The sequence below is a fragment of the Diuraphis noxia genome, unplaced genomic scaffold, assembly GCF_037042655.1.
Source record: "Diuraphis noxia isolate RWA-SAM2 unplaced genomic scaffold, SU_Dnox_SAM2 contig0001, whole genome shotgun sequence".
NCBI classification, from domain to species: Eukaryota; Metazoa; Arthropoda; class Insecta; order Hemiptera; family Aphididae; genus Diuraphis; species Diuraphis noxia.
This window is the reverse complement of record NW_028301711.1, coordinates 22,553,620-22,569,208: the sequence shown is the minus strand read 5'-3', so window position 1 is coordinate 22,569,208 and position 15,589 is coordinate 22,553,620. Positions and strand designations below refer to the sequence as shown.

At 27.3% G+C, this 15,589-nt stretch overlaps 2 protein-coding genes and 1 pseudogene across 5 annotated transcripts; 1 reads left to right on the top strand and 2 right to left on the bottom strand.

Annotated features, from left to right (window-relative positions):
- Positions 1-408: 408 nt before the first annotated feature.
- SelT (selenoprotein T) lies at positions 409-3,426 on the bottom strand. Its single transcript, XM_015513067.2, has 4 exons — positions 2,767-3,426; positions 1,661-1,790; positions 1,405-1,600; positions 409-1,341 (listed from the first exon to the last, which is right to left on the bottom strand). The coding sequence occupies exons 1-4, from the start codon at positions 2,934-2,936 to the stop codon at positions 1,235-1,237; spliced, it is 603 nt and encodes a 200-aa protein (XP_015368553.2). The 5' UTR covers positions 2,937-3,426; the 3' UTR covers positions 409-1,234.
- Positions 3,427-3,645: 219 nt separating this feature from the next.
- On the top strand, positions 3,646-11,090 carry LOC107165039 (polyribonucleotide 5'-hydroxyl-kinase Clp1-like; annotated as a pseudogene). The gene is made up of 8 exons (XR_016190084.1): positions 3,646-3,859; positions 4,047-4,196; positions 5,694-5,855; positions 6,485-6,721; positions 6,784-6,919; positions 8,029-8,218; positions 9,416-9,493; positions 9,572-11,090. The product of XR_016190084.1 is annotated as a polyribonucleotide 5'-hydroxyl-kinase Clp1-like (transcript).
- Positions 11,091-12,851: 1,761 nt separating this feature from the next.
- Positions 12,852-15,144, bottom strand: LOC107165035 (mitochondrial cardiolipin hydrolase-like). 3 transcript variants are annotated; one of them, XM_015513085.2, is made up of 3 exons: positions 14,650-15,074; positions 14,476-14,589; positions 12,852-13,523 (listed from the first exon to the last, which is right to left on the bottom strand). In XM_015513085.2, the coding sequence occupies exons 2-3, from the start codon at positions 14,481-14,483 to the stop codon at positions 12,914-12,916; spliced, it is 618 nt and encodes a 205-aa protein (XP_015368571.2). In that variant the 5' UTR covers positions 14,484-14,589; positions 14,650-15,074; the 3' UTR covers positions 12,852-12,913. The 3 variants fall into 3 exon arrangements, with proteins under 3 accessions (XP_015368571.2, XP_015368570.2, XP_089074512.1); XM_015513084.2 differs by lacking the exon at positions 14,476-14,589 and having other exon boundaries at positions 14,994-15,144; XM_089218386.1 differs by lacking the exon at positions 14,476-14,589 and having other exon boundaries at positions 14,650-15,077.
- Positions 15,145-15,589: the final 445 nt, after the last annotated feature.

The following is a 15,589-nucleotide window of genomic DNA, read 5'->3' as shown; positions in this document are numbered from 1 at the left end:
TTAAATTTCCTAATCTAACTAACCAATGTTTCCCGACACTGGATCAGGCATAAATATTGCCCATTTATGGGTTGTTGGAGATGCGCAACAACTGACAAAAATTGGTTGGCCGGAATGATCGTTCTCTTTTGGAACATGGTATAGTTTTAAAAAGCTGATTTCAGTACAGTTTATTATAAGTTAATTTAATATTATAAAATACAAACAAATGGATTCAATATAAAAATCAAACACACTCATTCATTAAAAATACAATTTGAAAATTTGAAAAGAAAATAAGATTATTTTTACTTTAAAATTCGGATTAAAATATTTAAGTCATCATAAGTCAACTATGGAATGTTTTTAACAAGTCATTAATGGTTAAAATTTGAAAAGTGGTAGTTTGGAAACAAATTACTCAACATATACACGTTCCATGAAACCTTTAATTTATAAAACAATAATCATCAAGAGTTCATAATATTATAATAAATTAAGAAAATGTAACATTAACATATTATGATACGTTTTTGTCAATATTTATTTTATCAGTTCAAAAAGTACAAAACCATCAACTTAAATAACAGAATGGAATGTATAAATGTATATAATTTAAAACCATTAATGGTTTATTACAGGCATAGTAAACCGATTACCCAAGTTCATCAATTATATTATAATTTTTATTTTACAGAAAAACATTTAATTTGATGAACAGAAAATATGGCAACAGAATCAATTTTTAAAAGTGTTTATAAATGTGGCATGTGTATAACAAATAAGAACCAAAAATTTATCTCTAGGCTAATAACAAATTATTGACAATATTAGTTCCAAATAAAATTAGTATTAATCAGCATCATTTAAAATTTAATTAAATCTATTTATAAATTTGTCCATGTTAATATGATTTGAGTATATAGTAATTATTTTAAATGGGAAAACGTTTGATAATTATTTATTTGGAACAATTTGTTTATATTATGATTTTACAGACACAAACCTAAAATGTCAATTACAGGATTTGTGTTTTTGCTAAAGTATGGGGACATAATTTGCCATTTCTGATTCACTAGGAGTAATGGGAAAATTTTATAATGTTTTTTTTTATTTACTAATGATGTAATCATTAAAGCATTTAATAAAACAATGGTAAATATTGTTGAATTATGAAAAAAAAAAAAAAAAAAAACAGGATATTATATGACTAAAGAAGAAATTATTTTTTGGGTAATTAAATGCTCGCATATACTTATGCAGAATATGGATTTTCAAACAATAAATAGTTATCAATGATTTGTATTAATTCAGCAGGTTGAGGAATCCTTCCAGTTTCCAATTTCGACCAAACAGGAATATCTGTAAATGAATAAATCTATATTATAAAATATCCCAACGGGATAATATGTTTTACATGCTTACCATTTAAATACAACTCAAATGCACCAGTTGAAATAAGCATTCCTTCAAACATATTTGAACCAAAAAATACCACAAGACAAGCATAGATTTTATTAGATGTACACCAGATCCACCAGTTTGGTTGCTGCTTTCCAATATATTCGAATAAGTTGATTCCAGATCCAATAGCAATTATAATTATCATTTTTGCAAGGCTCTAAAAATTTTTTTTTCAAAATGTTTATAGATAATCATAATATTATCAAAATCTACATACCAATATTTTGGCAGCTAGTAAGTGTGCCATGGAAGGGTCATAATTTGCTCCATCAATGTGAAGATTAGGGTATTTTTCACTAAGAATACTTGAGTATTGATCAAATGCTTTTTGATATCCGCAAGAGTAACTGAAAAAAAAATAACAATAAAATAACACTATACAATAAGACACTAAAATAATATACCTAGGTTTAAAAATATATTGTTTTAAAATTTAAAATCAAATGCTTAAAAGTGGGAGTTTGAAAAATTGCAATAGATAAAAAAAATATGTGCTTAAAATAATGAAGTAAGAATGAAAGTGTTTTGTAAAAGTGTATCAATGTACCTAGTACCTACAGCAACAAACCATATTATGTCATTTTTTTTAAAATTAAATATACCTACCTATATTGAATAAAAGTGTGGACAACAATAGGAATTACCAACTTCACTAATGTACACAAATTAAATATGTAATTCAAGGGATAAATATCGTAACAACTAAGGAAGTGACTACTTACAAAATAAGTAAATGCTCATTAAATAATACCTTATTTCTAATAAATGATTAGGTATGTAGCTAAATAATTATAATTGTAAGTGCAGCGCTTGCACAGTACTCATTGCAATGTATGGTTAGATGACTAATAGTAATCCTAATGACAGAAAAAATGCTAGAAATAAGGGTCTCTAACAAGGGCGCACATTAAGGAAGAGGACATGTCTCTCCCCTAGAAAACAATAATATAGGTATACAAAAAAAAAAATTATATATGTTTTGAATCCATTTAGCTACTAATTAAATATTAAATACCATACTTGGTACTATAGGCTTTTACTTAATGGTTATTAACTTACGTAGGTATAATGAGTGAACTAATAATTTTAGGCCTGTCCAGAATAATAGGTTTAAGAATCTAGTTTCATTATGCTCCTCCTCTTAAAATTACCTTATGGGGGGGGGGGAGGGGGGCATGCACGGTCGATAACCCAAGTTCGCGCGGCTAACCAAAAAATAAAATGACAAAAATTTAATGTAATAAAATAACGACAAAATCTGAGGCCCCAAGAGGAAAGAAAATCATTCGGCTTTGTTAAACGGCGAACGGTTTCCACACTCACCAGTACAGGAACTTGAGCGTTTGTTGTTTTCCTTCGATCGGTCCTTTGCCACCGCCGAGGTGAACGCTCTTGGACGGATTTCCACCAGCACCATCGGACGACACGAACGTCGAACCGAACAATGCGAAACAGCAGACAGTCACCGCGAACGCGGTACTAAAAGCGGCCATGGCGGTTGGCTGGTACACGGGACGATTGTCTCGCTAATTAAGTAATAGAACGGAACGGACTGTCGAGCGCGGAGGGGTATCGGCAATCCCGCGAGGTGAACGACTGAGAACGGGCGTAGCGCGCACGCCAGTCGGTACGACGTTTTCCGCGAGTCTGATACAAAGCGCTGTCGATGTTTTCACCCGCTGTACCGTTCGACGGGATCGCGTGAATGGAGAGTACTAACCGTATGCTGGGTGACGACGAAATTTTAATTATTTTACGACGCGATGGGTATGACAGGGTCTCGAGCGACGTCCTACTGGTATTACGAGTTTAGCAGTATTATGCAACAACGAATAATATTAATAATAACAATGAATAATCTTTCAGGACAACATTATCGTGTGTCTCATAGGGTAATATACTTATTATACTTGTATAATGTATATTATGATCTAATAGGTAACACAGAGATTAGTATATTGTAGGAGCCGTTCCCTATCACGACACTGTATAACAATATTATACTGAATTGAAGCCAAAAACAAAATACACCGTGTCTATTAACTCGATAACAACATCTGACGGTGATTACTACTTATATAATATCTTAGATCACAGTGACTGTGCCGCAGTGGTGTTGCGGTTCAACCGCGCGACTGCGCGAGATATAAATTGCACGCATGCGCAGTTTCGACGATTCACCTTAGTTTTGTTGGCTTCATATATTTAGCCAGTAGCTCTATCCATTGTATATTTGTATATGATCTAAGAATATAATTATCGCTTGTATATTGTTATGTTATCATGGACATTTATCGCGCATGTGTATTTCTTATCATAGTTGTCGGGTGTATTATACATCTTGATGGGTATAATATACTAAATAGCGTATGATCAAATTCAACTATTTGGTCAACGGTATCCGTATTCCGTAGTTGTAAGTTTATTTTTGATATAATTAATGAACTAACTTTTGTAAGACATTGAGATGATTAGGTAGCATATATCTTGTGTGTCTTGATTTCGTTTAGAAAATGTCTAAATGGCGATGCTGAGTCGTTTATTTTCTTGTTATACTTAGGTTTAAACTAGAGTTTTAATAATGTTTTTATATGTGTTTGCAGTGCTTTGAAATATTGAATATACCTACATGCTACATTTTAATCATGTCAGAAAGTGTAGAAGTTCAAATTGAAGATCAGGAATTTCAATTGGAACCTGACAATGAACTTAGATTTGAAGTCGAGAAAATAAATGAAACAGTTGTGTTATAAGTAAGTATCACCTATAGTCCTGTGTATAAAATATGTAGACATGTAGTATTACTTGTTAAATTTATCAAAAATGGTTTATCTATGGTACATCTGATACATTATTTTAATATAATGGTAGCCAGTAATTGTATAACAATGTTAATAAAATTAGACTCGAGTATCTACACAATATTACATATTATTAGTTTTTGTTATAATATCTTCAATATTGTTATGTTAGTATGATAGTATGGTATAATATTAAAATAATATTACATTTAATGGATTAATGGTACGGCCCCCCGCCCCTAACCTACCATTGGTACCTAAATGAAATAGTTTTCAAATTATCATGGTATCGTCGGTATTATTAATCAGCCTTGTGAAGTACCTACTTGAGTAAAAGTGTTCAAATACTTTTTAGTTTTTAGTTTCTCAAATATACATTTTAATTACATTTAAAAATATTTTAACAAAGCATTTTAATTACTTTCCCAAAGTATATGTATTTAATTAATCAAATACTTATTTGTTTTAATCTATACATTTTCTTGGTATTTTAATTTAAATTTTAATCGCGTAATATGAAATAAAATTTTTAATTGATTTTTTTCTCTATGAATTATACTCCACTGCATACTCTAACACTTTAAAAAAAATCAGATCTGTTTAATTTGATTGGTATACCATATGATATAGTATAAAATGATCTATAAAAACATGACATTTTTATTAGTTTATAAGGTAAAAAAATTGAAAGTAGGTATTTGAGCTTAATGGCGTGGCAAAATAAAGAATTTTCAGAGGCAAGTAAATTTTTCTATGACCACCCACCCACCTACGATCACCTATTATTTAACAATAAACATTGGGTTTACATCTCCCTCTTAACAGTGTCTTATAAAATCATAACATGGGTAAATTGCCCCTTTTAGGCAATTTTAGAACCATATTATGAGATTAATTAAAATAACACAAAATTTTATTTTAAAAAAATCGCGGGGCGGCTGTCTCTCTATTACCCCCTTCGTCACATCACTGTTTGAAATTATCCATAAGTACTTATTTTTACTGAGTATTCAAGTAGGTATTTAATACATTTCAAAATAAGTATCTTTATTTGCACTTGAATACTTTCAACAGGTATTTTTTACAAGACTATTCTTGATTAATATTAATAATAAATAGTAAACATTTATATGTTCTATTAATTATAAGGTGCATTTGAAAAGAAATCATTTAAAAATGTAATTAAAATACACAAAAAACTAATAATAATATAATAATACAATTGTTTTAAATATATTTACAATAATTATTGTATTTATTTCATGAAATGAATTTAAATATAATTTAGTATCAAGTGACTTTTATTTTTACACCTATAGTGAGGATCCTGAGTCATCTATGTAAATATAAACATGCTTAAAGTGCAATTAGAGAATTAAAAACACTTAAATATATTCCTTTATGGATTAGGTACATCATTCATAATATATTTATGTTTTATTTTTTTAGTTAAAAACTGGACTAGCAGAAATTTTTGGAACAGAAATAGTGAAAGGAAAATCTTATATATTTTATTTTGGAGCTAAACTAGCGGTATTTATATGGCAAAGGTGGTCATCAAAATTACGAGGGGAAAAAGGAATAAGTTATATATCCAAAGAGACCCCAATGGTAAGAATAATGACATTGTTTAATAAATATATTTAGTGGAAATTACTTATAAATTTTATATTATGATGTTTATGCATGATAGTGTGATAATTGTTTTTAAAACATTAAAATCACATGTATACCTATTGCTATAAATTTTTATTTAATTTACTTAATGATTTCATTACGAGGTCAGCTAATAGTAAATCTACAGTTAATTTAATTTATATAGTAATGGTATAATTATATGTTATATTATATTACAGAAAAATTACAATACATTAAAAAAGCCAATATCTTACAGAAATAATTTTTTTAAACTTCATTTAACTCTCATGTTTAAGATAATAACACAGGTTTGGTTGTACTGTTATACTGTACTCAACTTTTCTATATTGCACCTAGATGTATGATTGTAAAATTAAATAAAAATAATTTTTAAATTAATTATTTTATTTTAATAAATTTTAATCTAAATATCTAAAATGTTGTGAAATATTTATAAACAGTTGGCTGTAATGTAACGCCTGGTAAATCAATTTATTTTTAGTTTCATTTATACAATAAAATAAGAGAAAAAAAAGCTATATATTTGAATACTTATCAGTTGGAAAACAAACTAAATTTTTTAACATTGTTTAATATTTTAGATGTTTTATCTAAATGGTCATGCATCATTAGAATAACTACAACTAAAATCAGAAAAAGAAAAGACCTTATCTTTCCCTGTTACAATGGTGGTCGGTCCGGCTGATGTTGGTAATTGGTAAATCTACTCTTTGTAGAATACTACTGAACTATAGTGTATAATGAATGCTCTTGGCCGTAGACCCATCTATGTTGACTTGGACTCGAGTCAGGACAAATATCAGTTTCAGGAACCATTGGTTTGTAAAGATTTTAAATTCATCATAATTGAATATAGTCCTAATGAGAAGAATAATTTCAGGAACAGTCATGGTAGAAAGACCAGCTGAAGCATCACTATGGACATACAAATATGAGTATTAATTCAACTTTGCACAACACTTTAATATGACGTATGGCTGAAGTTATTCATCAACAAATTAATGAAAATCCTAGAAGTAATTTTTATTTACATCTATTATATGTTTAGGTATATTATTTAAAAAATATATGGGTCAATATAGAATAACGTGAATTTTAGCTTAATTATAAATTATAATTGTTCAGTATTACCTTCAATATTTTATAAATATTTATTAAGAGGATGGAACACATGCATGAGTTGTCTCTCCATCTTAAGAAACGTATAACAGAAAAAACTGTTTTACTATATTACTATACTATACTCCCTTTGCATTTATATTAGTATAAATTACCAAAATTCCACTTTGGTAGGGAAGAACTTTATCTTTGTTGTAGTGTTTTTTATTATTTAAAAAAAAAATACAAAGAATTTTTATTATTAAATTTATTTTATTATTTTATTATATTATTATTATTATTATTATTAATATTATATTATTATATTATTTTATTTTATTATTTTATTATTAAATTTTATTAATTTATCAGTGTGTGAACATTAGGTTTTTTTTTTTTTTAAATTTAATTTAATTAATATAAATTATTAGTTAGTGTTTTAAAAAAATTTAAAAATACTACTACACTGGTAAAGTTCCTATATGTGTTGTGGAATTTTAGTCATTTTACATTAAATATAGGTAGATGCGTAAAATTTGACTTATTCAGTATCTCAATGATGTCTGATATTTAATTGAAAACAATCAATAACTCATTACTGTGACTACATAAATATTAACAAGTAACAACTAAAATTATATTGTTTCATATTAACAATAAATCAAATACTCTATTATAAAATATATTTATATTTTTTGTATGGCTATTAGTTTTAATTTTTTTTATATAACACATGCTTGTAATTAGCAGGTTTTAAAATTTAAATATCAGAACTTCCTAGTTGCTATATTTTTTATAAATATTTTATATATATTTTATTATTATTGTCTTGTAGTTTAAAAATTAGTAATTAATTGTCTTCTATAAGATTAAAATATTAAATAATAATTGTAGTTAAAAAAAAAGTTTTTAGTTGTAATTGGGCTCTTCCTTAGTTGTATATTCAATGTTAATTAGCTTAAGATTATATATTTAGTAATTAATATATTATATTATGTCCAAGTTCCGTATTAATTATTTTTTGCAGTTAACTGTTCTGGATTAATAATTAACACATGTGGTTGGGTAAAAGACAAAGGTACCAGTATTTGACCCGCATTGCACTTGCTTTTGAAGTTGATGTTATTCTTGTACTCGATCAAGAATGATTATACAATGAACTAGTGAGAGATATCCCAGTATTTGTTAAAGTTGTTCTTTTATCAAAAAGTGGTGGAGTAAGTATATCCATTAAGATTATTATTATATTACTTATTGGTTAATGTATGTACCTCTATAATAGGCTGCAAGACAAAATAATATAAATGGCTTTGCCTAATGAAACTTGTATGTGGTAAGCGATGCAGTCAACACTCCTTGCAATACATAACAAAATTTATTTATTTTTTTAAGAATTTTACATTACACTTCTAAAATATCTGTTTCCTTTGAAAAATCTGAATTTGTTTTTGACCCAAATGTCTTTTGATACTATAGTCAATTTTATACAAAAATATCAGCAAATTTTTTGTTTTTAATTTAGTAAATCCCAAATTATTGAGATAAAAATGTGTGCTTATTGGCAGTTGTATATTGCCTTAAGTTTTGGTGGACAGACCCACAATTATATTATTTGTCTTATAAAGTAAAAAATTCTCTTGAAATAAATAAAATACACATCTAACCCACCATACTCAGAATAAGACCATTGTTATTTGTGATTGCAGTAAAACTTTTCTAATAAGAATATTTTTAACATAAGCTAAAAAAAGAAATTTCAGGCATACAGTATATTAATAATTATTTCTGTCAACAAAAGCAACTAAAGTGAATATTTTTGTATGTCTCAATAAATTCTATTCTTGATAAGTTTTACTCATTTTTTGGATGTATTAAATGAAATTTCATATGTACAGGTGTATGGTTAATATATGGTTAAAACTTATCTTATAAAAAAGTTCTGTAATATTATATTGATCATAAATAATTTAACAATTAAATTAATTTTAATCTTTGTGATGTTATAAATTTGATTTAACTTATATTGATTTTAAGAGGACGTAAAATTAATTTTTTTTTCCTATGGCCATTTTCATGAAGTCACGAAGGTCTAGTCCCGACGCCTATTTGACAGGATTTCTAGTGAGCACTCGTAGGTTTCTGCTACGGTAGTCCTAGGGAATGTACTACATCCACGCACTTGTGAAGTAAGATTTTGTGACATAAAAGTATATAGAATTGGAGCGCCATATATTCCAAATACATTGATGCCATTAGACACACAAAAAACTGATTTAGAGACAAAACTTGAATCTGTTACAAATTTGTAAATTGTTAAATATTAACATTTAGTGTATTATATATAATATTATTTAATAGGAATATTTTTCCATAAAATCTTTTCTTTTTTTTAAATTTTTTGACAAATTTTTCAGGGCCAAATATGATGCATCACATATTAAGTTTTAGTAGAATGGTAGATGTTGTTAAGACTAGTGTTGCTGGTTAGGTTGGTAAGTATTTTTTGGAAACATTCAATATATTACAACATTTGGATGTTCAACCATTTTAATACATTTTTTCCCCTCTAGAACAAATGTTAACTCTATTGTCACCTCAACCAAAACCTCTGCCTGAAACAATTTACCTCATGTCAGATGTACGGTTCATGGAAAACAATACTTGATATAAAATACATAAAATAAGTGCACATATTTTTCCGTCTATTTATATTTAACTGTGTGGTAAAATTGTTTATGAATTTAAATTTGAAGTTAACTGTTATATTTGACAATGTTTCTGAGCGATTAAATATATCATCTTTAAATTAGACATTAGTTAAACATTTTTACTCAGGTTAGTTAATTTTCTAATTATTATAATATTATAACTAAGTTATAAATGTAATGTAACAATCTAGCTTTCACACAGTGAGACATGTTGCTGGCTATTTCAACACAAATTATTTCACTTGTTTGTCAATTTACTAGCAGAGTTATTTCCGAACAGACTTCAAAATTGTTTTACAGTTTAAAGAAGCGTCTAGCTACATTTATGCAAAACAAAAAATTGTCTGTATGTTTGATTTGACCAGTTTATTTAGGGAAAATAGTTTTTAAAGTGGTGGTGCCAACTTTACCCACATGACAAATATTTGTCCTAATTTAGCTTTTCAATATTTTAAGTGGTTTACTTGATAACTAATTTAAATTTTACATATGATTATTGTTTTTTTTTATCATGAGGCAATAGGTATTTACAATAATTATTATTATAAATTAATAATAATAATTATTAATTATTATTATTAATTAATAATTATAAATAGTATAATTATTAATATTATATATTATATTATTATTAATATAATTATTAATATAATATTATTATAAATAGTATAATTATTAATTAGGTATACATATAAATATAATACTAAAAGTTTTATTGTTTACTCTTCATTGTCATCATTAATATGGAAACATTAGCGCAACTAGGGGGGTGCTTTGGGTCCTTAGCACCCCCTAAAAATCGCTTAAGAATTAAAAAAAAAAAATTATTGAATTATAATTATAACACAATAGTAATTTTTATAATATAACATTTTGTTATTTATATGTTGAATTATTGGATGTGTTGATTTTAATTTATTAGAAATAAGGATGTCGAAGCGGTCTAGTTATTTTAAATAGTCTGTGCTATATATATATATACATATGTATGGTATATTTTAATCAGTACCTAACATACTAATATGATCTGGTATTCCCTGATAACCCTGTACTGTCCTCTGTAGAACCAGAACTATGGTTTTTGTTTTGTTTTAGTGGTTAATATAGGCAAACATATAGGCAAATAGTGGTGTTAGGTCCCATCGAGTCACAGAAAAACCTGGAGCTTAAGCACCCCCTACTTCAAATGTCTAGTTGCGCAAAGTATGGAAGTTACTGTAATTATTATTTATAAATATTAGTTTAACATACTATATTTTTCCTTAAATATTTGTATAATCAAAGAGATATTTTATACTTGATTAGTCATTGTTTTTGATTATTTTAATAATGTTAAATATTGTTAAATATTCATCTCAATAAATGACTTATTATTATGTAATATCTATCTATATATACAAAAATGGATTTCTGTCTGTCTGTTTGTTGGCTGGACCAATAGCGACGATATTTGGTTATTTGGTACAGAGATATTTTAGACCTATGGGTAGAAGTTGTTAAAAATTGATATGCCTAAATATTATTTAATTGAATGTTTGAATTGTTAAACTTTCTTGATTAAACTACATAATGATAAACTAAATTGAATATTGTGGTAAGATTATTACTTAGTATATTTTAACCATTATCAATCTATATGCATAAAAATATACTACTAGCATAATCACAGGAAATTAATTTAACACATAGTTTTAATCATATAAGAGGTAGAATTTTTAAAGGGCTACAAAGTGCACGGGTTCAGCTAGTATTTCTTTTCATGAAAGATTTTAAGATTTTAATTTGTTAAATGTTAGGTACATTTATAATAATGTGATTCTTTTATTATGTCATATTTTCTTGTGTGTTGTGTACCTACATATACCGTGTGTCCCAAAAAACAGGGGCCACTTTACCACTCATTACCATGAAAATATTTTTCAATTCTGTTTGCGGAACATTAAACTAGACTAATGGATCATAAATTTCTACGACTTACAATTTTTTTAACTCATGTATCTTGCGCATGCGCAATAAAACTTACATTTTTTTAATGGCAACCTGTAATTTGAATATCATATTCGGGTTTATCGATTTTTTTCAAGCCATTTTGATGTATCAACTTGTGTCCTAAACCCAAAATTGACTAAACTAGAGCCATGGAGAATTTAAAAAATTAAAAAATTAAATTCTGTTTAAGTTTAAGCACCAGTATTTAGTTTCTCTATGATTTATAGTTTATATTAAAAATATATGATCTAACAAGTAAACAATATCAATACCTTGTACACAATATACCGGGTGATTCTTTTATCATTAAACACTCATTATTTCAAAAATTATTAATGTTTTTGAAAATATTATTTTACATAGTTTAAAGTTGTTAAAAAATTATATTTTTAAATGTTTTTTATCCTTAATTTTTTTTATGTTTTTACTTTTTTGAATGACAACATAGAGTTTTAATTTCATATCCCAAAACAGAATATTTTTCTAAATATTTTGATTCATAAAAATCGAATTTAGGACGAGTAGTTCATAAGTAAGTTATAAGTATTTAAAGTTTAGATTGGCAGAGTGGAGTAGTACGGGGTTACCCCGCAAAATGTTTGTCCACTACTCTGCTTGTCTAAACTTTAAATTCTTATAACTCATAAATTCATCCTAAATTCAATTTTTATGAATCAAAATATTAAGAAAAATATTCTGCTTTGGAATATGAAATTAAAACTCTATGTTGTCATTCAAAAAAGTAAAAAAATTATAAGGATAAAAAATATTTAAAAATATAATTTTTTAATAAAAACGTTGGCTTTTTAACAACTTTAAACTATGTAAAATAATATTTTCAAAAACATTAATAATTTTTGAAATAATGAGTGTTCAATGATAAAAGAATCACCCTGTACAGTGTCAAAACTGTACATTAAACTATTACACATCAATATTACCAATATTTTCATACATTTTTTATTATGTTTACATATTAATAACAATTTAATACTATGTAATATCTACAATGTAGAATTTAGTATAAAAATATTAACCTGACAAATTGCCTTGTTTAAATTTGATAGTACCCAAGTATAATTTTTCAAATATGAATAGGTATAAAAAATAAAATATTTGAAAAAATACAAATAACTTTTCTTAACACATTAAATAATATGATAAATATATTTAATTTACATTAAACTCCAATTGAATATTTAAAATACAGATATTTTATGCAACTAAAATAGTTTTTTCCCATATTTTTTCAAAACCTACGGAAAATGGAATTATTAAACTTTGCAAATCTGTTATTATAAAATTCTCCCAATTGCCATAAGTAGCTTGATGTGTCCAATTCATAGAACCTTGAATTAACCATGTAGAGTCAACAATAGCAAATTTATGATGCATATAACTAGAACTAGAATTGTTTTGGTATTTTAATTTAATGCCAATAGTCTTAAGGACTTTAATTTCTTTTGATTCAAATAAAATGCAATTAGAAACTATAATCCTAATAAGTACTCCCCGTTTATAGGCAGCAATAATCTCCGCTGTAATCGGCTTATTAGATATAACAAACATACAAATATCCATTGTTTTTCTTGCTTTTTGTAAACACAAAATAATTTCTCTGGTTTTAGAGCTTGGACAATTTTCAATTAAACAATTAATATCATATGAGCATAGACAATTGCAGGTTTTTATGTTTGTAGGTTCATAGAACACTACTTTGGTACAGTTCTTAGTTCTTTTCTTTCCATAATGTAGCCATATGAATGTTAATGAAGCACTAATACTTGATATACATATCCAGTTGACCAACGTACTTGACATATAACTAAAAAAAAAATCAAATAAATACTTATAGTAAGAATATCACAATCACAGATTGATATACCAAAAACTCCAACTTGTAATACAAGAGTAACCTTAGACAACAACCAATTTTTATATTATAAACAGACCACCCTTTGATAGATTGGTTTTTGTTAACTCTTGTCATTTTATTTCTTAAGTTTGGTCATGATTTCATGACTAAAAATTTGCTTTACAAGTAAATTTTTTCAAAATGCAAGCTAGGCGACACGCGACACGACACCCAGTAGCCACAAACCTTTCAGCCACCATGCACAGAAGCTAGCTGCTTTAAGTTACTCTTATATAGTTTTAAGGTACAGAGACACAGAGTTGACAGTATTGAAATATGTGTATTGTATAATTTAGAAATCTGAGATTTAAATATAATTAAGAACACAAAAATTATATACACATAATTAGAATATAAAAAATCTTTATAGGTGTATGCCATAGAGTGTAGACATTGTAGTTCAAGATAAATAAAATTATTAACAGTGGACAGATAAATATAATTTGAAGTACTAGTTTATAGAATAGTAGATAACGATAAAAAGAAAAAAGGAACACAATATGGACAGTATAGCTACATGTCCCCTTGATAATATATTTATAACATTCAGCATTCTTATTTTACATAAGGTTCAGCTGTGGCTATCCATTGTACTTATATGATCTAAGTCATAATAACTATACTTAAAACATGATTTAAATGGTTTAAATCAACAGATGTTTCAACTGGTGTTATACTTACCACAAAAAAATAAAAAAGCAAGTATTTGTGGATTTAAAACCATTTCTATATCACTATAATATCATTAACAAAGTAATTAAGTATGAGTAAAAATGTTATAAATATATCTTTAAAAAATAAATTAGTCTTAAATATGAAATAAAATATATGAGAGTTATAATCATAATTTAATTGTACCTACCCCATCATGAGAAACAAATTTAGAGATATGTAGAAGCATCGGATGAAGACATGGCTAAAAACTGGCTATTAAAAAACAGTGGCTAAGAATTTCCAAAAGACAACCAAGAAAAATCTGAAAAAAAAACGTTATAAAACCTAGATGGTTTTCTAAACTCCAAAATATAATACTTACATTTTAAATTTTCGTAATCCCTGTTAAGGTAACGCCACGCAGTAGACAATAAACGACCAATCACGAATTCGGTATTATAAAAACATCTTCTATACTATTTTAAATCATACGATACAGTAGTAAATCCTAGTCCTACTAATCCTAGTAATATTTATATTACTAAAATATGGGTAAAACATAATCATACAAAACGGTTGTGATATCAGTAGAAATTAAAAACCACGGCTACTATACCGTTTTCCAACTCAGACTGCACTCGAGCACACAACACGCGAACACTGATACTATACCACACGTTCGTCGCTCATCAGCATTATTTAATTATTGTCCATTAATGTACAAACCTCCAAACAGTCCAAACACTCCAAACCGCCAAAATGCACTGTGTCTTGTTTCTGCACTCGTGTTGATAACAATAACACTGCACCATTGTACCACAGATAATCTGTGATAGTACCCGTATCGATAGTTGGCACGAGCAGCATATTTGCTCCAGTCGACGGTGAGCCTTATCATTTTCCCGAAATGATAACAGGAAGTGGACACTTTTGGGCGGCGGGCCGATAATAGAGAATCAGTCAGCCATGACACCTGAGGTACACAGTGTGTAAATTACCTTGGCATAATAAAGAATTTTTACGTTTGTATAAATGTTCACACTGAGTATAGTAATGATAAGTACACCATTTTTATGTTTATTGTTTGGTCCATGACTTGGTCATGGTTTGCTCTGTCGGCTGTCCGTGCCGAACTGCCGTTTGATAGTTTGATACGCGTTACGTACGACTAGTGACTCACTGACTCTTTTGCACCTTTGCACTTAACGCTGTTTTTGTATTTTGAATTTATTTGTTTGATCGACATTTTATATTTTTCAATACATAAATTTCTAACTGTTTTATTCTGTGCTATCATCATGGTAAATGTATGCATTGTGAAA